This window comes from Narcine bancroftii, chromosome 4 (genome assembly GCF_036971445.1).
Source record: "Narcine bancroftii isolate sNarBan1 chromosome 4, sNarBan1.hap1, whole genome shotgun sequence".
In the NCBI taxonomy this organism is placed as follows: domain Eukaryota; kingdom Metazoa; phylum Chordata; class Chondrichthyes; order Torpediniformes; family Narcinidae; genus Narcine; species Narcine bancroftii.
The window spans coordinates 287,807,564-287,832,137 of NC_091472.1; the positions used below are offsets into that span (position 1 = coordinate 287,807,564).

The 24,574-nt window shown below is 41.0% G+C and overlaps 1 protein-coding gene across 1 annotated transcript in view; it reads right to left on the bottom strand.

The window, feature by feature from the left end:
* cers6 (ceramide synthase 6) overlaps positions 1-24,574 on the bottom strand; it is a 284,277-nt gene that overhangs the window by 172,603 nt on the left and 87,100 nt on the right. The window contains exon 3 of the mRNA XM_069935319.1: positions 6,312-6,442. Within this exon, the coding sequence (XP_069791420.1) occupies positions 6,312-6,442 (131 nt within the window). The remainder of the gene's footprint in view (positions 1-6,311; positions 6,443-24,574) is intronic.

The window sequence follows — 24,574 nt, forward strand, 5'->3', positions numbered from 1 at the left end:
AAAGTCTCTGAATTCAGACAATGCTGGGTGGGGAAGGAATCCAGACCAAAAAAAGATGTTAATTGGATATGACAAGGGACAAGTAAGAATTCATCATATTTGTGCAAAAGGAGGTGGAATGGAGAGATGTGGAAAGAGGAAATGGGGTTTTTTAATGAAAGCCAGAGAAGTTTATATTAATGACATCCATTTGGAGGGTGCCCAGCCAGATCTCCTGCAGTCACAGGGGTAGGTCCCAAGGGTGTGATTGATGGGGAGGGAGGAGTGGACAAGGAAGTTACAGAGGGAGCAGTCCTTCTGGAATGTGAATTGGGGAAGAGAGGGGACTATGTGTCTAATGGTGGGATCACATAATAGGTGGCAGAGATGGGTGTGTTGGATGTAGAGGCTGATGGGGTGGTCGGTGAACGCAAGAGGAATCCTGTCCTTGTTGCATGTGAGGGTGGAGGGAGCCAGGGCAGATATGCGGGTAATAGAAGATATGCGGGTGAGTGCCAAGTTGATGGTGGGTGAGGAAAAGCCACACTGTTTGAAGAAGGTGGACATCTCTGATGATCCGCATGGAAGTCCTCATCCTGGGTGCACATGTGATAGAGACAGAGGAATTGAAAGAATGGAATCTTACAGGGGACAGGGTAGGAAGAGGTGTGGTCAAGGTAGCTGTGAGGGTTAGTGGGTTTCTAGAAGATGTCTGTCAAGCGATGCTTTCCCGAGATGGATACAGAAAGACTGAGGAAAGAGGGAGCGTTTTGAGTGATGGACCAAGTGAATTTGAGGTTGGGGTGGAAGTTGGCAGCAAAATGGATGAAGTCATCAAGCCCATCATGGGTATACTGCGCAGAATCAATGTAGTCATCAATGTAGCAGAGGAGGAGTTGAGGGGCTTTGCCTGCGTGCTCCATGTAGCCAACAAAAAGGCAGCCATAGTTTGGGCCCACACAGGTACTCATGGCAACCACTTTAAGCTGGAGAAAGTAAGTTGAGTCAAAAGGAAAAATTATTGAGCGTGTCGACAAGTTCTGCCAGCTGGAGGAGGGTGGTGGTGGAGGAATACTGATTGGTTCTAGTGTCCAGAAAGAAACAAATGGTGTTGAGGCCTTGAGTATGGGGAATGGAGGTGTATAGGGATTGGAAATTCATGGTAAACATGAGGCAATCAAGCTTAGGGAACTAGAAGTTGCTGAAGTGATGAAGGGCATGTGAAGTACCCCGGATATAGGTGGGGAGTGACTGGATCGGGGGGGGGGGGGATGACAGACAAAATAGAGTCAAGGTAAGCGGAGACCAATTCAGTGGGGCAGGAGATCGTGGAAACAATGGGTCTGCCAGGACAATTGGGTTTGTGGATCTTGAATAGGAAGTAGAAACAGGCAGTACAGGGTTGTGAAAAAATAAGGTTGGACGCCATGCCGGGGAGGTGACCAGAAGTGATGAGTTCAGGGATGGTAATGTGATAGAGTGGTTTGGTGGAATTTGGGGAGATCCTGTTGGAAGGGTAAATAAGAGAAAGTGTCTAAGAGTTGTCATCTGGATTCAGCCAGCTAGAGGTCAGTGAGCCAGACAACAACACCACGATCTCAGACAAAACCATATATGATAGCTAGGTCGAAGACTATTGTAGCTCAAATACAGGAAAAAATAAATCAAAGACTTTTTAGGAGAGAATTTCAGAGTTTTGAGCAACGGAAAACAAACTTTTGAAAATGAGTGCGATGCAACTATATTTAGAATAATTGAAGGGCCAGATCTAACATAAAGTAGACATCAAGAGTAAGGGCAATGAAGGAAATTTCAAGCAATCGAGGAGGAGGTCTTGGAGGACGCTTTAAATGCTTTGATTGACATGGAAACATTGCTTTATGGCAAAGTCAGAAATACATGGTGGTTGTGGGGGTGAAAGTGTTTGAGGAATTTTTCTGCCCTTTTCACACTGGTTATTGGACAAACTATCTGACGATTTAAAGACAATGAGAGGTCTCCAGACGAGCAGTCAATGTAGTGTTTTAAAAATAAATTATTTCTACCATGGAGGAATCATAGCAGCTAACTTGCATGGAGTAAGGGTCCAAGAACATCATTTGTGTAAATCTCAGGCTATTAGTGCATATTAGAAATCTTAAAATATTCTCACCTCACTTTGGGCATAATTAAAATATCCACACTTCTGTAATTTATTTTCATAAATTCACTATCTATTAAAATTGCAAATTAAATGTTTTAAAGAGTAAAAATTTTATGATAGCCCAAAAATATATTAAAAAAGCAGACAGTTGGGACTAAATTTCCCACACAATTGATCCACAATTAATGCTAATTTTTGCTTTTGAAGCAAGCTTTCGGATTTTACAGATCAATCATAATTAATGATAAACGTATTCAAGGCAATGCTACATGTGCGTTTTAGCAATTCCTTTAATTTAATGATGGAGTGGTATAAAGATATTTTACTCTGACCTTATTACTTAATTAAGTTAACCAAAATAATGATTTAGTGAAAAGTATGCATCTAATGCCAAATATATGGCATTCGATTGACATATATTATATATGGCATTCAAATAGAACTGTACGAAATGCATACTTTACTGGGGCAAAAATTTGGGGTTTTAATGAGAACAATTTTAATTTGTTCACTTTATAATATCTTGAGTTAAACATGCATACGTGGAAGTTTCTGAACATGACACCCTGCTTCTCTGTACTCTGCAGCATCATTAAACTGATGTGAATCTCAACTTTATATGTTGCAAAAACAGTGAAAATATCAAGACTGGCTTTGAAAGGGGTGATTGAGTTTTTAAACTCAACTACTGCTGTACATCTCTGGTCATGAAATTCAGATTTTGCATTTTAAAGACCATTATTGCTGCAGGAGTTTAAAACTCAGAAATTTTCTGAACTATTAACGATATTTTGATCTCAGATTGCCAGAGCGCTAGAGGTGAATTTATGGACACTTGATGTCTCTGATGGGACTTCTCTATCTTACTGTGGAGATGCCGGCCCATGCTCGACGCACTTCTATGTACTTATATAACAAAAAACATTAATGAATTGTGGGTACAATTACATTTTGTCTATTAGCACATAACATAAAACAGTAAATGAATCCTGAATCCCCACTGCACATGAAAATTTTGATTTCATCTTCTATAACTGAAAAAAATATATTTCAATTATTTTTAGTTTCTACTTTGCTATCTGTAAGATTTTTCTTTAATGAATTGTTGATCTGTCTGACCACTCATGCACTGCTTCTGATGTCTTCTGCTCCCCGATCAATAAAGCTTGGTGAATCTTTATTATTAAGAGATCAGTCTTCACTATTTACTGTAAAATATGGGTCAAATTAATTTTGCAACAAGTTAACTGCAAAAGGTCTTGTATTACTGAGCCCTTATGAAATTAATATTTTATAAGGTTGATGTGCAGAATGCAATCAAGCTAAATCAGCATTAAAAACAAAATAGGTTGGTGCCAAGTGTAGACAATAACCCCGGTCACTACACGAGAAAGTAACCTACCAGTACTAAAGAAAAGCACATCAAACTGAACTATGTAATTCACACCAACTTACTGCATGACACTGACAAAAGACAAAGGAGGAAAAACCCAACACCCAACCCCAACCAACCAATTTTCCCTTGCAACCGCTGCAACCGTGTCTGCCTGTCCCACATCAGACTTGTTAGCCACAAACAAGCCTGCAGCTGACGTGGACATTACCCTTCCATAAATCTTCGTCCGCGAAGCCAAGCCAAAGAAAGAAGAAGAATGCATGTCTAATCAGTATATACACTCCTCATTCACACAAGCTCCCTTCTTTCTAATGCTACGTGTTAATTGCTATGTAAATAACGATACAGTGCCTTAAGTGAAGCATATGTCTTGCACAAGTTATCATTAGACCAATATTTCCCACTAACATTTTCAGAATTCATTGAGTTTTATTTTAGTTCCTTGTTCCGTTGCTGGAAACAAATGTAGAAAAAATGTTCAATCTCTGAAACACATCTTATCATATCATAAAACATTGTAAAATGACAAAACTATACTCAAAAAGGAATATGCTGTAGCAGAATGTTAAGAATACAAATTAACTCAGTAAATTGAAACAAATACTTGCTTAACAAACACTTTCTATCACTACTGCCTTTCTTTGAACATTCAAAGAGCTTCATATCCTTTCTATAGGCACTGATATAGTGAGATTTATCAAGTGATTATGGAGAATAGATAATGGAGCAAAGGAAGTTAAATTATCTTCATATCTTGTTAATTCCGCCACAGTCAAGATCAAATCATTGGGGATTTCTGCAGAAGTCTGTTGGATCAAGACAAAGACAATAGCTGAGGAATGTACTCATCCCCTTTATTATTTGTTGTATGGTCCTGGAATATGATTTTGCACAGAATATTCAACAGTGTTTGTAAGATTAATGCACTGAGGATCTTATTTTGATGTGTTGTTTTAGCCTTGTGGCAGGCTGGGACAAGTGGAAGAGAAAGGAGGATTTTAGATTCTGAATGAAGGGAACTAGTGTCGGAATAATGATACAGTTTAGTATCTCCGGCTAACCAAAGTGTGGAAGGTTGGTTATATACATCCTAACTTGAGAGGGCAGTGAATGTGTTGGAGCTCAAGGATGAGAAGAAAGACTTTGCCTATGCATCTGTGATGTCTACTATTGTCTATTTGTCATTGAGAGGTTTCTTTCTTTTTTTTGACTTATTTTGTGGATGTTTCTTATCTCCCAGCCTTCAGTAAACAGGCATGACTGACAGCATGGAGAACCAAGAATTTTACAACGTATCTGCTGTGCTCTCATCCTTCTATTGAAATCGTCATTGAAATTTGGCTGCTAAAGGCTCCATTCCAGCGAAGTCATCTAGAACATTTTCAACAGTAGATTTGTGAGGACATCAAATGCAATCAGATTAGTTATACCCCCTGTACTAAATCTGAGTAAAGCAAGACTTCACCTGCTACAAACCCTAAATGATTTGCACAAATCTGGAGCAATTCAGTTGCCCATATTAATGGGATGCATGAAGTTAGCCTTAGGTAGTCTTCCACATTCACTATTTCTCTATCATTTAGATACAGATGGCCCTTTGCCGAACTAATTTTATGCTTAGACCCAATGACCTATACCCTCCTATCAATGTACCAATCAAAATGTTTCTTAATTGTCAATATTGAGCCTGCATTCATGCTTAACCCATATCCTCTATTTCCTGTCTCACCTAACCTCAGTGGAAAATGCCTGCTTGTATTTATCTATAGCTCTCATATTTTTGAATGCCACCCTAGCAAATTTCCGCTCATTCTTCTGCATTCCAGGAATGAAATCCTAACCTGTTTAACCTTTCCCTGTAACTCGGTTCCTCAAGTCCAAGCAACTTCCTTGTAAATAAATTCTGCAATCTTGCAATCTTATTGCTATCTTTCATGTTGTATATTTTCAAAAGAAAATTTGGCTGCCTTCTACCTTTGGTTCTGGGAAATCTTTGCTCTTTGGCCAATTCTCTGATTGTGGATTGGTCCTTATGGTTCATCTGTAAAACCCCATTAGAGCTTTACTTAAATTCAGGTGGAAGACTACTTCTGACAAAATAAGTTGAAATTAAAACCCTGTTTCTTTCCTCACAGGATGCTGTATGACACGCTAAATATTTATCTATAGCATTTTCAGATTTTCTTTCAGATTTTTGCACCAGAGCTTTGTTGTCTTTCTGCAAGATCACTGACAAACATGAGCATGACTTTGTGCAACATTCCCACAACTTCTATGCACTCTCCCCTCTGTCTTGATGAAGGGTTCTGGCTCGAAATGTTGACCATTATTTTATTTGCAATTATTGTTGCTTCACCTGCTAAGTTTCTCCAGTAGATTGTTTGTTGTTTCTACTCACCTTACTCAGTTTATAATCATTAACCAATTCTACTTGCCTTGATGCTTTTTTTAAATTTTACTGAGATTACGCATACTGATGCAAATCTACCAAAACCACAAAAATGCCTTTCAAATATTAACAAATTCATTTAGTCACAATTTTGACCAAATATGATCCTGTTTAATTTGCCACGCTAAACAAGTTAATGTAACATGGCAGAAAACAGTATTAGAAAGAACCAGCTTTTAAAATGAAATAGGCCTAGTACTAGAGTCAGTCCTCATTGTTCAAAACAAAACAATAAGTAACAACATTATTAAAATTATTAAAAGAAATCAAGCCCTGTTCTTTCTGTCAGAGTATAAACTGTCTTCAATTCTGCATTAGTAAAACACAACAGATTAAATCCGTACATGCTCTCACAGAATTTGGTAAGGATGCTTGGCTTCTCCTGGTTCCTTCTCTGCCGAAACCAGCGTTGAATTGTGCGAACATCCCAATCCAGTTGCTTGGAAAGCCCTTCCAATCTCTTTTCATCTGGATGCTAAACAAAAAAAAGATAATTTAGTCAATCATAAATTTCTCCTTGATAAATAATACAGCATCAAAATGTGCCTCACGTGCAACATCCACATACACAGACACTGAGATCAAGAGGACACAAGCATGTCTAAGAGACATCTTTTACAACCAAGAGAGGCAAGGAAGGTGAGACGTTCAAAGTCTGCTCTCTTATTGCAAATTCAGGGCAAAACAAAAAGCAAATAACTTTCATAAATTGTTTCTTGCCATGAAGATACTATCTGCAAATCACTGCAGATTTTGCATGAATACAACTTCAGATAATGTGTTTAGGACTGCAACAGGGAATTACAGGCCTGAGCGCCTTTTGCTTTTTCCTTAAGCACAGGTCAGGTTCCGTCCACCACTGCTTCATCAACTCCATTCACTTACTCTAGGTGAAAGGAGCTTTCACGTGAGCCCCGGGACAAACTCTGCATGATACTCAGTGTTATATTCAAGATTCAAAATTCCTTTATTGTCATGTAATAGCACAAAACATGTAATATGACACAAAACTGTCTTTTGCCTACCGTAAGGCATACAAGGTCAAATTTCAGATTTATTCTCAGAGTACATCACAGATGACAGGTTCAAAGATAGACTGAAGGTGGCGGGACATTCACATTGCGAGGCTTGGTGTCCAACAGGAAATTGTAAAATAATGAAGAATTTACTTGTTTTCTGAGTGTATGCCAAATTAAGCAGAGTATTATTACAGCTACAGTAGACAGACACTTTTGCAAGTGAAGTAGGTGTGGTTATATTCATAGAGTCCATTTGATTTTGATCAAATCCATTCCCCGCCCCTCCCCACCACCCCGAAACTGGAACGGACTCACCATGACTGGTAGGTTTTGGCATTGGCAACTAGACCATAAACAACGAAGGGTAAAGTGGGGAGGCCTGTGTGCCAGGCTACGGCTAAAACCACTCAGGCCAGCGCTACCGGATATTTTCCTTGTAAATGCTCAGTCTCTGGTGAAAGAAAATGGATGAATTGAAGACCTGGCTCCTCACACAGGAACTTTAGTATAATTATTTTTATGGAGACATGGCTCAATAGCGGTATATCAAACATTGTGGTGGATTTGAAAGGTCGAACATTTTTCAGGGCTGACCGAATAACGGCAGTGAGAGGGAAAAGGGAGGTGGGTTGTGCATCGATGTAAATCAATTATGATGCTCTAACTTCATCATTGCTGACATCTGATTATCAAGTGTAGACCTTTTTACCTACCAAGAGAATTTACTTGGATCATCACTGTTGCAGTTTATATACCTCCGGGTGCAAATGCCAAAACTGCTTTGAATGTTCTTAAGGCTGCAATTGGCAAGTTGCAGATATCACATCCAGATGGTGCCTTTTTGTGTCTGGAGACTTTAATCACTATATTTATGCTCGGTGCTTGCAGGATTTCATCTAAATGTGACATGTAATATGCGAGGGGACAAAACATTAAATCAGATTTACACAAATGTGGCTGATGCATACAGAACTACTGTCCTCCCTCACTTGAGTCAGTCTGACCATCTTTCACTGTTTATGATTCCCAAGTACAAACCAGATATTAAATGGGTTAAACCCGTAATTAAGACTATCAAGATCTGGTGGGGTGGGGGGGTGGTGGGGGGTGAGTTGGCTGACTTTGTTCTTCAGCAGCATTTTCAAAATACAGACTGGAGTGTGTTTGCTAATCCTGTCACAGGAGATTCTCAAATCGATAACGAGGTACACGCCAACTTTGTTATTGAGAATATAAATTGGTGTGTGGATGGAGTAACATCACAGAAACTGTTGGATGAACAGTAAGGTTCGTCATTTGATCAAAGACAGAGATTCAGCCTTCAGATCTGGAGACCAAGAGTTATATGGATTGGCCAGGTCCAATTTAAAGAGGGGAATCTCTTGGCTAAACATATATACAAACAGAACATTGAGGAACACTTTGCTTCCTTGGTCTCAGAATGCATGTGATTATAAATCATCTGGTATATCACCCGTTCCGAGTTGTGACCCCCTTAAAATTCTCTGAGGAGCTTCATTATTTTTTACGCTCATTTCGATTGAGAAAATAAGGACGTCTCTTTCAAGGTGGATCTTGCACTGAATGAATCACCTCTCTCGTTTTCTATTATGGATGTATGGGCCATCCTTAGAAGGGTGAATGTACAGAAGGCAGTTGGACTGGATGGCATACCTGGTCGAATGGTTAGAGCTTGCACAGATCAGTTGGAAGAGGTTTTTACGGATGCCAAGCCAGTTGTTTCAACAAGTTTAAAGACTGCTATAATTGTGCCTTTGCCAAAGGCACAGCAGCAGGTAGTGAGAACTGCCCAATGGATTGTTGGAATGCAATTGCCTACCATCGAATCTATCTCTAGGGGATGGCCGGGCGACAGCCCCCGGCCCGAGCCGGCCAAGGCGCAGCGCTCGCCACCAAAACAAAAAAGAAGAATCTATCTCTAGGGGACGATGTTTGGACCGGGCAAGGAATATCATTAAAGATGCAACACATCGTAACCACAAACTATTTACTCTCCTACTAATGGGCAGATGTTAGAGGAGCCTTCACCCAAGAACTATTAGCAATTCACGGCATTGAGCGGGGCTGCACTTATATTTTAGAATTAGTAATCCTTTTTTTTTAAACAATTTATTTTAGAATAATGTGGCTTTAATTGCACATGGTTTATCGTGCGCTTATTGTAATATATATATAACTCTATTTTACATTGCTGCTTATGTTTCATTGGCTGGTACACTAGCATAATGACAATAAAATGTATCGTCATTATCCCATACAACCTAGAGATCTTTTTTCCCGTGGGTGAGGCAGAATTACCACTTATTGGTAGTCAAAAAACTGTACTCAAGAAGATGTGTATACATGTAAACAAATAAAGAAATTTAAGCAAACTGACTGTGCAATACAGAGAGAGAGAAAATCAATAATGTACAAAAGTAGGAGTCCTTAAATGAGCCCCTAATTGAGTTTGCTGTTGAGAAGTCTGATGGTGGAAGGGCAGTAACTGTTACTGATCCTGGTGGTACGAGTCTTGTAGTAGGCCCTATTTGTCGTTTTAAGAAAAAAAAAACAAGACAGTGTTTCCCTGAACCTGCGGTGCTACATAAAAAAAATAACAACTACAAACAGCATTGGAATGGAAGCACCAGGATCCGATGTGGCTGCTGAGAGCAACTGCTGCGCCGCCATCCTGGGCCCTTAGCTGCCACTATGTCCCCGCAGGACAGTGAGATATCACAATATTAAACTCTCTCTTACACACACATCTCCAATTACATGCAACTACTTAAAATGTATATTAAAAAAAAGGTGCCACAATACATTGATTTTCAGAGGTTACAGAAGAGACAGGTTGAAGAATGTCTTTAGGTGTTAAAATGTCCACTAGAGACCGTTCACCTGATCCAAAGAGGACACTGCAGGCTATTACTGCGCCGCCGTCAAGCCCAGGTTTCCTGACATCTGCTGGACTCTGAATGTTAAATCGTCTTTTTTAAAGGGAAAACTACTCTCATACTTCACCATCCCTCAAGGTTGAAGCCATGGCATCACCCTCATGAGGCCCCAGCAATCCTGGACACGCATCTTCAGGACCCCCGAACCAGGCCCACAACTCTGCCACTCCAGACACCTCAGGATACCTCCTCCGGCTCCACCGCTCCAAACTCCTCAGTACACCTCCTCCAACTTCGCCACACCATCTCCATGACTCCCAGCAACAGGCAACATCAACTCCACGCAGAAGACTGAAGGCCATATCGCCCCATTTGAGGTGTCAATCCCCTCACCCTTTCAAGTTTGCAATGTAAGCTCCATCCCCTGGTAGTTGAATCTGTGCACGTTGTGGCCTCTTTCAGAGATCCGCTCTTGCTTGCTGTTCCCCAAATTTTAACATCTGACTCCATGTTCCAGACTCCATCTTTGCACGACACCTAGCTGGGGGGGTGTCCTGTAGCACCAGTACAGAGAGGCCACTATGAACTATACCCGTGCCACCATTTTGTGGAACCTATACCTCTTATACCTCTATCCTGATGGTAGCAATGAGAACAGAGCATGAGCTGGGTGATGTAGATCCTTGATGATTGCTTCTGGTCTTTGACGGCATTGTTCCCTGTAGATGTTCTCGATGGTGAGGAGGGTTTGGGCTGTAAATTTCTGAGCTGTGTCCTCTACCATTTTTCGCTCAGGAATATTGGTGTCATCGTAAGAGCCCAGGATGCAGCCAATCAAACAAAGAATCGCCATTGATGTTGCCTGGTGCACATAACAGTACGAGAGAAAGAGATGCAAAACAGTGTCCCTTCAGAGACACTGAGTGTCCGTGGATTTGCCTCCAGTGCTCCCGCATGCACTGCAGCTGCATGGACTTCTATTTGATTCATTGGTAACCCCAGTTTCAGATCCAAACTTCTAACACGATTGTCTGTGGAAGCCTTCAGCACCCAAGGTCCTTTGGGAGCCCTTCTTGAATTCAAGTTCCGACGAATGAGTCTCCAGCAGCCCGCAGCCTGCCTCCCATACGGATGCACCAACCACGTCATCTGCAGTCTGCACGGGTCTCTCTGCCTCTGAACCCCTCACTGGTCCCCTGCTATGTAACTATTATAGATGACACTTTCCAGGTTCTAGTATTTCCTAATTTCAAACTGGGTCATCTTCAAGGAAACGTGGGGACGATATTCCGAATTACTATCTTATTAATCCAATAAACCAAACCTCGTAGATACAGCTTTATGTAGCTTTAATTCATTGATAAAATGGATAAACATTTTGTGTAACTTCACATTAATATTTTCATAATGATGAATAAACAAAGCATTTACTGTATCTAAAGATATATCGATATTCAACTTTAAAGAGATATACAAGAAATAAAATGCATTCAAGGAAAATTATCTTGAGCTCACGTCTCCTTCATAGTTCATCGAAGAATGAGATACAAGTTCTTAGTCTGCGTGGATATTACAACATATTATGTCATAATCATTAAAGTAACACTACAAACAATAGTCTTTCTTAAAGAGACAAGCACAAAATTAACTAAGAATCAAAACCACAAGTTTTTAACCTTTACATTCCAGCCCATAATTATTATAATGACTAATATATAATAATTACTATTACAGAGACACAAGTACACATGGTTGTTGTAAAAGACAGATTTTAGTAATGGGTCGATTTAAGTAACAAGCCTTGGTAAAAACATTTTCTGAATGAAACCTTTCTTATCCAGAACTGTATCCACGATTTTCCCCAGCAACCAAGAATTTCTTGGTGCAGAATCATCCATGATAATTACAATGTCTCCGCATACAAAATTGCAGTTAGCTTTAGACCATTTTTATCTTTCTTGTAATAATGAAAGATATTCTTTAATCCATCTTTTCCAAAATAGATCCGCAATAAACTGCACTTGTCTTCATCTGTGTCCTACATAAATACCTTCTTTCTGAAATTGACCTGGAGGCATTAAAGGTTTAGATTTAAGATGATTTGGTGTAAGTGCCTCAATGTCATTTGAATCGTCAGGAATTTTAGTTATTGGATGACTATTCAAAATAGCTTTGATTTCGCACAACGCTGTCTGAACTCCAGTTGAGCTCCTGTAAAGTTAGATCCATTATCAGAACATAATTCCTTTACTTGACCACATCGTGCGATAAAACGTCGAAGAACATTGATAAGAGTCTGTATCAAGCTATGATGCGACTTCAATATCATAGTCAAACAGGTAAAAATAGCTCTGTATCATTTTTCAACACTTCTTCCTCGTTTTACTTGCCAAGGACCAAAATAATCAACTCCCACGTGAGTAAATGGGGGATAATCGTGAAATTCTGTCTTGTGGCAAATCTGCCATTTGTTTTTGTCCAGGTTTAGCATTTGCACGTCAACAATGAACACATTTTGGTATAATTCTTTTGATCAATGTTGAAGTACCAAGTATCCAATATTTCTGGCGTAATCCTGTTAACATGTGATTACAACCAACATAACCTGTTTTTTCATGAATATATCGAACAACCACCATGACCTGTTTTTTCCTTAAATTAATTGAATGTTTCACTTCTTCTGACATTATTGCTTTTTCCAATCTTCTGATGATGTATTGAGAGTAGGAAGAAGATTGGAAAAAGCAATAGTGTAGAAGTGAAACATCCAATTATATTAGCTAAGGAATTTCATATTTCTGATTTGATTGTTCGACATATACATGAAAAAACAGGTCATGGTGATTGTAATCACATGTTAACAGGATTATGCCAGAAATATTGGACACTTGGTGTTTCAATATTGATCAAAAGAATTATACCAAAATGTGTTAATTGTCAACGTGCAAATGCTAAACCTGGACAACAACAAATGGCGGATTTGCCACAAGACAGAGTTTCATCTGATGAACTCCCATTTAGATTGAAAACACGACTTGCTTTTGTAACATTCACATCCTTCCTCAATTTTGATATCTCATTATCAAATGCCTTTTTCTGACAAAAACACATAATCTCCAATTTGCCAACTCATTATCTGTTAGGTATTGGCTCTTTCAAGACTTTAGATTCTGTTTTTTTTTGACACAATTTAAAAGCATAGTTTTTAACCTAAAAATCCTAAAAATTTGCTCAAATGAAACCATGATGAATGATAGCAAATTAATTGAGTAATCGGATCATTTTAATTATATATTTGAATAGCATTCACATTAGAGTGAATTAGTGTTTTGGTTTTGTTATTAATGTATTTAAGTAGTGATGTACTATCAGTCCAAAACATAGAGTCTGACAGCTCCATCTGTAATTCTCTTCATGACAGTGTCCATTTTGCTCACCATAGTAGCGGCAGTCAATTCCATTCGAGGTATGGTGATTGGCTTTAATGGAGCCACTCTGGCTTTTCCCATTACAAATCCACAATGTACTTGCTCTTGGTTATTTCGTAGAACTAAATAATTGACAGGACCAAAACCACCTTCGCTTGCATCAGCAAAGTGGTATAACTGAGCAAATGTGGCAATTCCAAAGTCTATTGGTTTAAATCATCTGTTGACTTCAAAATTCTCTAACTCTCAATCCAATTCATCCAATCTTATGCAATGGAATCTGGTATAGTTTCATCCCAACCAAATTTTCTTCTGCACAATTTTCTTGGCTATTAATATTACTGATGCCAAAGGATCATATATTGAGCTTACAATCAAAAGAATACCTCTTCTTGTCAAAGGCTGTTCTTTCAAAACAATTTGAATTTGAAAATATCAGATCAAACACACCATTGCACCCCTAGAATCCCTTCAACAGGTAGAACATCACAATCCAAGTCAATAGGTTTTATCTCCTTTGCTCTTTCTGCCTCAGGAATAACAGCCAACACATCTTGACTGTTGCTAATCCATTTCATAAGGAAGAAACCTCCTTTATCTCAGATCTCTTTCAACATGATAAAGATCTATCGCTTCTTTTTCTGAAACCATTGAACGAAGACAATCATCAACATAGGAATTATTTCTGATGATTCTTATTGTTTGAGAACTAAATTGCTCCTCATTATCTTCAGCAAATTTCCTGCGAGCAAAATTTGCACAACTCGGTGATGAAGTTGCTCCAAATAAATGAACTGTCATTCTGTATTTAATCATATCTTTACTGTAATCGCCATTAGGCCACCTTAACAATCGTAGAGAATCACAATCTTCTGATGGTACTTTTACTTGAAGAAACATTGCTTCAATATCTGCAGCAATTACAATAGGCTCTTTACAAAATCTTATCAGAACACCTATTAAAGTACTTGTTAAGTCTGGACCTTGTAAAAGTGAGAATTCAATGAAACTCCTTGAAATGATGCTCCACCATCAAATACTACACGTAGTTCTCCTTTTGTGAATGTATAACGCTATGATGAGGTAAATACTATTTTCTACCATATTTACATTCCAAGATATCTTCTGATACATTTTCTACGTAACCCTTGGTTATCATGTCTGACATGACATTGGTATATTCAAAATGAAAAGAAGAATTCCTCTTGAATTTTCTCTTCAAATTTAGCATACACTGTTCTGCAATTATTTTGTTATCTGGCATACAAATTTCCCTTTTCTTCAAAGGTAATGAGGTAGTGACAATCAATATATTTAACCGAATTTCAAACTAAATCCAGGAACTGCTTGTCCTCCTTTGATGGTTCTTGAATATCTGTGAGACATTCAGGAAAATCCATTTTAAACTGTTGTTCCCACAGATCAAGTTTGACAACTGAAATTCAGTTGAGATTTACATTTGATGACTCCTGATCATTATTCATTTTTCCTCCTAATTGTCCATTCATTGTCCATCCAATCAATATTCTTACTGCATAAGGTGTGTCATTTTGACTCCTCATTATTTCTAGAGGTTCAAGAGCATTTGGTACATCTAATCCAATTAACATCTCATTTTAGCATCAATCTTGAGTAAGAAAATGTCTTTTAGATGTTCCCACTGTTTGATATCATCCTGATAAGGAATATTTTCCTTATTCACAGGAATAGGCTTCTGAGTAATATTTGATCAGGTGGTTAAAGTTTATTGAGATGATTTTAAGGGGACTTCCATGTACAAGATGTTTTGGATATAACCAAATTGAGCACAATTTGAGCAACTGATATTGTGAGTTAAAACCACAATGGGTTGCGGATTGGGTAACAAATGGAAAAAAGAGAACAAATAAGTAGGTAATTTTTAGTTTGGAAGTCCGTAAGAGTTGAGGTGCTACTGGGATTGATACTGGGGTCCCATATGTTCACAACGTAGCTTAATGATTTTGAAGAGGGGATTAGATGTGTAATATCCACATTCACTGATTACACTAAACTAGTTAGTGGTTGATTGTAAGGAAACAGTAAAGCTTTGGGTGATATTGAAGCTAAGTAAATGGGCAAATTACACTGTCAGATAAGTGTTTCTGCTGTAAACAAGAAACTGGTACAATATTACATTCATCTTGGATATGAGAGAAAGTGATTTTTTTCTGGGAAGAATTGAATTTAATATTAAATCAAAGAACCAAAAATAAAATACCTAAAGACCCAAAAATATTTTAATTAAGTAACATAAACAATAAAGATTTGCAGTTAAAGTTGGATAAATTTCAAAAACGATTTATTATCATTGCTTTAGCAGCAGCAAAAAAATTGTATAATGATAACATGGAAAGTGGAAATATCTTTGAGATACAGCATTGGTATATAGAAATGAATAATTGTATTCCATTACAAAAAAAATTATGTATAATTTAAAAGATAATTTTGGACAATTTCAACAAATTTGGGTAAGTGCATTAGTGATCTCCAGATTCAATCCTCCAACTCTTAATGAGATCATAAAATATAGGTTATATTCTTTCAGTCAATAAAATTAGATAAAAACTAGGTGACACATCCATTTTTTCCTTTTTTTGTCTCTTTTTTTCTTTTCCTTCTGGGGGTTAATTGGGGGTGTTGAGGGAGGTGGGATGGGAAGAAAATGAAAAATGTCACTCTATACACATGAATTTATGTATGTAAAATTTATAATTTTGAATTATTGTAACTTATTAAATAAAAAAATATGAAAGAACTAAAAAAGAGTAAATGGATAAATTTATGCCAGATATGTAAAAAAAGGGTAATCAACATTGGTAGAAAAAAAAATGGTAAAATAATTGTTGAATGGCGAAAAATTGGAATGATATTGGTGTTCAGAGAGGCCAAGTACAGAAAACATCATGCATCAAGAGCAAACAATTTCTCCCTAGATGTTGCCTGACCTGCTGAATTTCTAAAGTATATTCTGTTCTTATTTCAGAATATTACAGGCTAGAATACCATGTCAGGTATTCAGCGATTCCACAAGTATAGAGTTACTGCAGAAAAAATGGTGTTAAGATCAAAGATAATGAATGACAAATTCTGGGTTTTTAAAAAAATTTTAGACTTAAAGCACAGTAACAGGTCTTTCGGGCTCACCAGGCCATGCCACCTGAATAAGCCTATGTGACCAATTAACCTACTAACCCATCTAAGTCTTTGGAATGTGGGAGGAAACCGGAGCACCTGGAGGAAACCATGCAGACATGGGGAGAACATACAGACAACTTGAAAATTGCGCTGGATTCAAACCGGTGTCGCTGCTGCAGTAATAGCATCATGCAACATGCAAACAGCTACATTAACCATGCTGCCCCAAAATACCCAGTACAGAGTTCTTCTGCAAACAGGCCAAAAGGTTATTTTGTGGCAATGCACATTCTTGGAGCAACGAACCAGCCCTACTTGTCATGTGCAGTCGGCGGGGCAGTTGTGGCAAGGATGGTGTTGTGGAACCATCTCTTCCAGTCTCGACCAGAAGGCTGCGTACGCGCTTGAATCATCAGGACCCAAGTGTATAGACGTTGGGGGCAGAACAGGATAAGGCTTAAAGTCTGCTGCGGGAGATTCAAATTAGAGCAGTTGTGATACTAGAGCTCACAGCCTGTTGCCTCCGTCTTTTTGCCACGCTCGCTCAAAATACACTACCTTGGTCTCCACGTCCTGAAGACTTGAAACAATGGAACAAGTGCTGTAGGTGCCGTCGCATTGAAACTGGCGACTTTCTGGACGAACAGGCATTTAGTTTGGCCAAGCGGAGGCCCAGTTCCAGATCAAACAGATATCCTCTGATTCAATGAGATACTTCTATGTCGTCAGCTCGCTCGACCAGGAAGCCACCTCACAAGTCGATGACCTCATTCATGCACTGCCATTTGAAGGTAAATACATGGCTCTGAAAAGCCTCTTCATTAGCACATTTGGCCTCTCACGATGCAAGCGAGCAGCCTGGCTCCTGCACTTGGATGGCCTAGGCAATAGAGCCCGCTCTGCCCTCACGGACGAGATGCTCATGCTGATGGAAAGGCACAAGCCCTGCCTCATGTTCGGGCAGATGCCCAAGGTCATCAGATTCCTCTTGGCCAACTCCAATTTTAGTGATCCCTGCAAAGTTGCGGCGCGGACGAATGTTCTCTACCGTTCGAAACACGAAGCCATAGACTCCGTTAACTGTGTTTCGGGGCCACCACCAAGGACAACACTCAAGTCTAATCCACTATGTGAGCAGGCCCCATCCCATCAGAGGATGGAGAGGTCTGATCCCAAATGGTGTTTCTATCACCAATGTTGGGGGCATCCGTCCGCAGATGCCGCCAGCCATGTTCGTTCCCGGGAAATGACGGGGCCAGCTGCCGCTAGTGGCTGCGGCAGCTAGCCGACCAAATAGTCCTCTCCATGTCTGGGCAAGCACCCCAGACTGCAGATTCCTTGTGGACACAGGAATCATACCCACCCCTCCCCCCCCCCCACAGCACTTGAGATGCACATGAGACCACACGGTCCTTCCCTTCAGGCTGCTAATAACACTGCCATCTGAACTTACGGAAAAAGGCCGATTCCTGTACATTTCAATGACAGCACATTCCATTGGTCTTTCACCCTTGCTTTGAAGGACAAACCCTTGCTTGGCACAGATTTTCTCTGGGTCCACTCGCTACTCGTCGATCTCCAGGTCACGCTCAGACCTTCCACACGGTGTACCTCAGCAGATCAAATGAACCATCCACCCAGCTCGCTTCCATGGAGACCAAACACGGCCAGTACGGCCAATTCCTCGCAGATTTTCCATCCATTCTGCACCCACAATTTAAGGCAGCCATGCCCAAACATGGCGTCCAACACCATATTACTACTACTGGTCCGCCTAGCCCTAGACAAACACCACCTTGCCAAGAAAGAGTTTAGGCACGTGGAAGAGCTGGGCATCATCCGTCACTTTGATAATCCATGGGCCTCTCCACTCCACTTGGTGCCTAAGTCCAATGATAGCTGGAGGCCCTGTGGCGATTACGCAATGACACAAGACCACTACTCAATTTCCCATATCCATGATTTCACAGCAAATCTTCATAGGGCAAAGCTTTTCTCCAAAGTACACCCGAACAACATCCAAAAGACTGCTGTTATCACCCCATTCGGCCACTTTGAGTTCCTACGCATGCCATTTGGTTTTAAAAATGCATCATAGATCTTTCAGTGCCTCATGGAGGCAGTCGGGAGAGACTTGCCTTTCCTTTTCATCTACTTAATTGACATCCTGGTACCCAACAGTTAGCCTGCAGAACACATGATGCACCTCAGTCAGCTGTTCACTCACCTTGCACAGTTTGGCCTCACTGTTAACCCAGAGAAGTGACAGTTTGGCCTCACGGAAATAGACTTTCTTGGCCACAGGATCACCCCAGCCGGCACCATCTCTTTACCAGACAAAGTCGATGCCATCTGGCAGCTTACCTTACTGAAGGAATTCATGGGCATGGTGAATTTCTACAACAGCTTCATCCCTGCAGCAGCCAAGATTGTGCGCCCTCTCTTTTTATTAAATGTTGGCCTCATCAAAGGAGCTTCAATGGACAAAGGAGCCACACACTGCATTCAAATTGACTCTGGCCCACACTAGGAGGCTGGTACACCTACGGATGGAGATACCGACAGCCCTTACCATCGATGCATCCAACACAGCCATGGACGCTGAACTGGAACAGTTAATTGATGACTCATGGCAACCCCTTGCATTCTTCAGTTGACACCTGCGACCACCCGAATTAAAGTTCAACGCATTTGACAGAGAACTACTTGCCTTTTACCTGGCTGTCTGCCATTTCTGTTATTTCCTTGAAGGGCACCCATTCAGTTTACACCTACCACAAGCTGCTTACGTTGGCCTTCGCAAAGTCCTCTGACCTATTGTCTGCCTGACAACAGAGACACTTGTCCTACATCTCCGAATTCACCACTGCTTTCCGACACCTCTACAGAAAGCACAACGTCGTTGCCGATGCACTTTCCAGGCTTACAGACAACGCCCTGTTGCAGGGCATTGACCTGGATAAGGCACAGCAGAACGATCCTGAGACACTCAGCTCCATAACAGCCATCACGGGGCTGCAGCTCCAAGACCTCCCACTCCTCTGCAACATTTCCACTGGCCAGCCCCACCCTCTCATCCCCGCACAGTGGAGGAGGACAGTTTTTGACTTAATCAACGTCTTAATCCACACCTCTCCATCTGCACAACATTGCGGCTAGTAGCCGCAAAATTTGTTTGTCATGGCCTGCTCAAACAGATCACTGAGTGAGCAAAGACTGCACAGACTACCATATGTCCAAGGTCCAGCAACACAAACTCCACCACTTCAATGGCCCAACCTGAAGGTTCCAACATGTCCATCTGGACATAACTGGATCGCTGCCCGTCTCCTGGGGATTCTGGTACCTACTCACAATGATTGTCAGATTTACTTGCTGGACCATTTAAAGCCAGCACATGTGGACTTGTCCCAGCCAGTACAGCCTTCCCCCACCAGTGCTCCTCTCCCACAATGCATTCCAAGGGCATCGGTGCCAGTTTTGGGGGTGGGAATTGGGTTGTGTGGTGACCCACACTCTAGTAGCGGTGAACCGTCCCTTCCAGTTCAGACCGGAAGGTCGCGTACGCGCTTGCGTCATTGCGACACTGGGGGGGCAGCATGAGATTCAGATTAAAGCAGTTGTGATACCGGAGCTCACAGCCTGTTGCCTCAGTCTCTTTGCTGTGCTCGCTCAGAAGATGCTCCAATCTCTAACATTACAGGCAGCCTTGAATAGAGCACAATTTACAGAGTATAAAGGGCAGCTATTATGGTGTTCATTCAGGAGACTGATGGCTGTACAGAAGATTGCCCCTTTGCCTTATTGACTTTGAGAAAGAGGTTGCTATATTGGTACCCTGCCAGAAGATTTTTGATTTCTTTCCTGTATTCCAACTCATTTGATGCCCAGCTCACAACTTTGGTATTGCTGACAAATTTTAAGACAGAGTTGGAATGATATTTACCCATGCAGAGGAGAGAGAGAGAATGAATGGAGGGTATATCATAGGGGACTGAGTACACATCCTTGAGAAGTGCCGGTCTTGAGTGTGATCATGGAGGCGATTCTGTGACCCATCTTCACTGATTGCTGTGTGTTAGACAGGAAATCAAGGATCTAGGTTCAGAGGGGGACTCAGAGGCCTAGATCCTGTGGTTTGGGAATGATTTTGCCAAGGACTTTGGCATTGATAGCAGAGCTGTTGCCCATGAACAGTAACCTGAGCTAAGTGACCATGGCATCCAGATATTCTAGCGTTGAGTGGAGCACTGTGGGGATGGTATCTGTTTGGCCGATATATTAAAGTGGCTCAAGGCTGGCTGGTAGGCTCAAACTTGGGTGATCTTTGTCCAACCTCTCAAAGCATTCCATGATCATGGGTGTCAAACCCACCGTCCATTGTCATTTATGCGCATAATTATGCTTTACTTCATGATGGCGGCCTTCTTGAGCAAATCTATTTCTTATGGCTTGAGAATAAGGATATTGCTCTTCCTGACTTATCATCCACCTCATCACCCTCCACTACATCCACATGCAGCCACATCATACATGTGGTGAGATGTAATTACACCACTAGGTCACCAGGGGTCATCCCAGTGACCTTGGATATGAAGTAGTCCAGAGCTACAGTCTAGCCTTCCAGGTTTATCGTGCAGAGGGACAAGACACAGTGTACATATTAGTTTATTAAAGCTGTCTTATACTCGCACTGCTGGTGTAGTTATTGTCAGTACAATACCACCTCCCTTCAAACCAGACGAGAAGCCATTCTTTCCAGGTCGAACACTGATTTCTTTACACTTTCTTCGATTCACCATTCTACAAGAGGAATAAAATAGACAAAATTTGCTGAGCATGGCAAAATGCAGGAGAAACTCAGCTGGTCAAACAATGTCCTTTGTATAGCAAGGGAAAAATACATAACCGACATTTCGGGCTTGAGCCCTTCATCAAGGTACAGACGAATGTCGGCAGGCGTCCGAACAAAAGGGTAAGGGTGGGGGAGGGGGGAGCAAAAGCAGGATGTGATAGGTGGAGAAGGGAGGGGACAGCAGTGATGGGGGGAGGAGGAATGGCTGGGTGAGTGGAGGGGGAAGGGAGGGAGGAGAACTGGAAAAACTGGAAAGGGGGAGGGGGAAAAAGTCAAGCAGGTTTGCATAACATCATTGTTTCATCTGTAACCTTAATCACTGCTTCTCTGCAATTGAGATCCCTCCTACATTGTTCCTCAATTTAAATTCAAGGAACAGCACTTTATCTTTTGAACAGCCTTCTCAGTACAAGACAGACTTTACCCAATGCTTTATCCGAGATTCCGAAAAAATGGCAACCTCCAAAAACCATCACTTTTTTTGTTAGCTAACACCTGCTCATCAAAGATGGAGTTTGACACCAGTCACGACCATTGCTCAACTCCCGCGTATCCCGTCACAAATTAGTGGCATCGTTACTTTCCAAGAATCCCACCGTCGAACATGACCCTCACTCAACTCACAGTGGAATTTCCTGTGTCGCTCTGCTAAGTGCTTCCGAATCGCCCGGTATTGACACCCATCCAGCGTCACGGCGCTTTCAATCGAGCAGGCAAGGGGGGAGAGACGGCAGCATGACTCGGGTGGGCAAAAGGGGCAGGTGAGAGACAACAGGGCGACATGGGCAGGCGGACTTAAAGGGACTGAAATCAAAATGATTTTGAAATCCAGAAGATTCCAAACAATGGCAGGTGATCCTGGATAAAAGGTTAGGCACCTGTATTCCCATTTTCACTTTCACGAGGTCCAAACTGTGTTTCATTATTTGTCGTTCAGCCTTGCACTATAATACTATGTTCTCTGCCACCTGCTGCATTGCATGTCTCGTTTCGAATCTGTGAAAGGCATCAAGCTGAACCCTGTTTGTGCTGAGAGAGTAAGAATTTTAAAGTATGATTGTTTTGAATTCAGACTTCCAGCATCCACAGACTCACACATTTAGAATGTTTAATTTGGTTCTGTTCTAATGACACAAAATGAATGAACAGCAGTGAATCCTAATGAGCTCCATTCACGGCTATGATCCGTTGGAGTGATCCTATGGAATGGAGTACGGTCTACCCACTCCTCCCATTGTGTTCTTCCCTGGAGGTAGTCCCGTAATTCCACTCACCTTCTCATTTTGATGTCCTCCCAGCCCAAGCTCATGTTCAAGTTTATTTATCATCTCATTGTAGAACCCAGTTTGTTGGTCCACAGTGCAAAACAGTTCAAACACACGTACAGACATAACACACATAGGCAAGAGCAGCACATATATAATTAAAATAAATATTATTATTATTAAAATAATTGAATCTTTCAGAGTTGATCAGATATTCATCAGTCTCACTGCCCGTGGGAAGAAGCTATTCCTCAGCCTGGTGGCTCTCTTTCTCGATGGGAATAGCTGGAAGCTGCTGTTTGCAGAGTAGCGAGGGTCCTCATTGATTTTATGAGCCCTCTTTAAACAACAATCCTCTGTAAATCACATTGATGGGGGGGAGGGAAACCCACAATGATCCTCTCTGCTGCTTTTATTGTCCTGTGGATTGGTCTACAACAATCGTACCACACCATGATTTAGCCGGCCAGGATGCTCTCGATAGAGCTCCTCTAGAAAGTTGCTAGAATGGTGGCCAGTAGACTTGCCTGCCTCAGCCTTCTAAGTGCAGTCGCGGTTACACTTTCCTGACAAGGGAGGAGATGTTGCATGTCCAGAATACATCACTTGTTAAGTGGACTCCAAGGAACTTGCTGCTCTCTACTCTCTCCACTTCCTAGCTATTTTTTTAGCTCTTTGTTTTGACCCCTCTGTTTCGACCATAGAGGGTGGCCGTCCATGATCTTCCTGGTCCACGGTCATTTTTGTTTTGTTCACATCAAGACTCAGATTGTTATTCTTTCACCATTTTATGAGATTTTCTACCTCTTTGTAGTATAATTCGTTATTCTTGTTTATGAGGCCAACTACAGTTATGTCATCTGCAAATTTAATGATTCTGTTGAAGCTAGATCTGGCAATACATTCGTGGGTCAGTAAACAGGTGTAGGCTGAGCACACAGTCCTGAGCGGCTCAGCTTGATGGTGCTCAATTTTCTGCAGCCAACCTGGACTGACTGTTATTTTCATTAGGATGTCCAGAATCCATTTACAGAGAGGGATGTTGAGTCTAAGTGAGGACAGCTTCTCCACCAGCCTCTGTATTAAATAAAGTTGATGAACAGCAGCCTGGCATATGAGGCGTTGTTCTCCAGGTGGGATAGGACAGAGTGAAAGGACAAGGCTAAAGCATAATCAGTGGAATGGTTCCATCTGTGGACAAACTGAAATGGGCAGTGTCTCCAGGAGGTATGTTTTGAATCATTCCATCACCAGACATTCGAAGCATTTCATCATGGTGGAGATCAGTGCAGAAGTTATTGAGGCCTTTTACTGTTGCCCTCTTTGATACTAGGATAATGGCAGCTGTCTAGAAACCTTCTGGGACAAATGAACTGCTGAAATAACATGTTGAAGATGGCACAAGGACCTCCATCAATTGGCCTGCACAATCCATCAGTACCCTTTGTTTGGTCCTGCTGCCTGTGTGGGTTCACCCTGGATAGGATTCACCTCAACTTGGATGCGGCTATGCAAAGGGCATGTTCTTCAGGGGAGACGGAGCTTGCTTTGGCATCAGCTGTTCTTTTCATCGAACCGTACATAGAAGATGTTCAGTCTGTCTGGAAGGGAGACGTCGTGATCATTGACTAACAAGGTTATCTTGTGATTTGTTATTGTTTTGATGCCAAGGTAATCCATGAATAGCAATTAAGCCACATGCTGTGAAAACCAAGACCCCACTCTTGACCCTCCTGATGCATTCTGACTTTGTGTGCTGTCAAAAGGTACTTAATATCCTTAAATATGATTTGAAAACTTAAACAAACAAAAAGCATTTAAGTCATGAAAAATATCAATAAGATAGTAATAACCACACGTGTTTATAATCAAATTAAACATGTAAATGAACTAAAAGATTAATAACTACAATAAAGAAGCATGCCATTTTACCTTTGTTCATCATTTTAGAAAATGTGAGCAACCTATTAAAATACAAAGGGGTTTT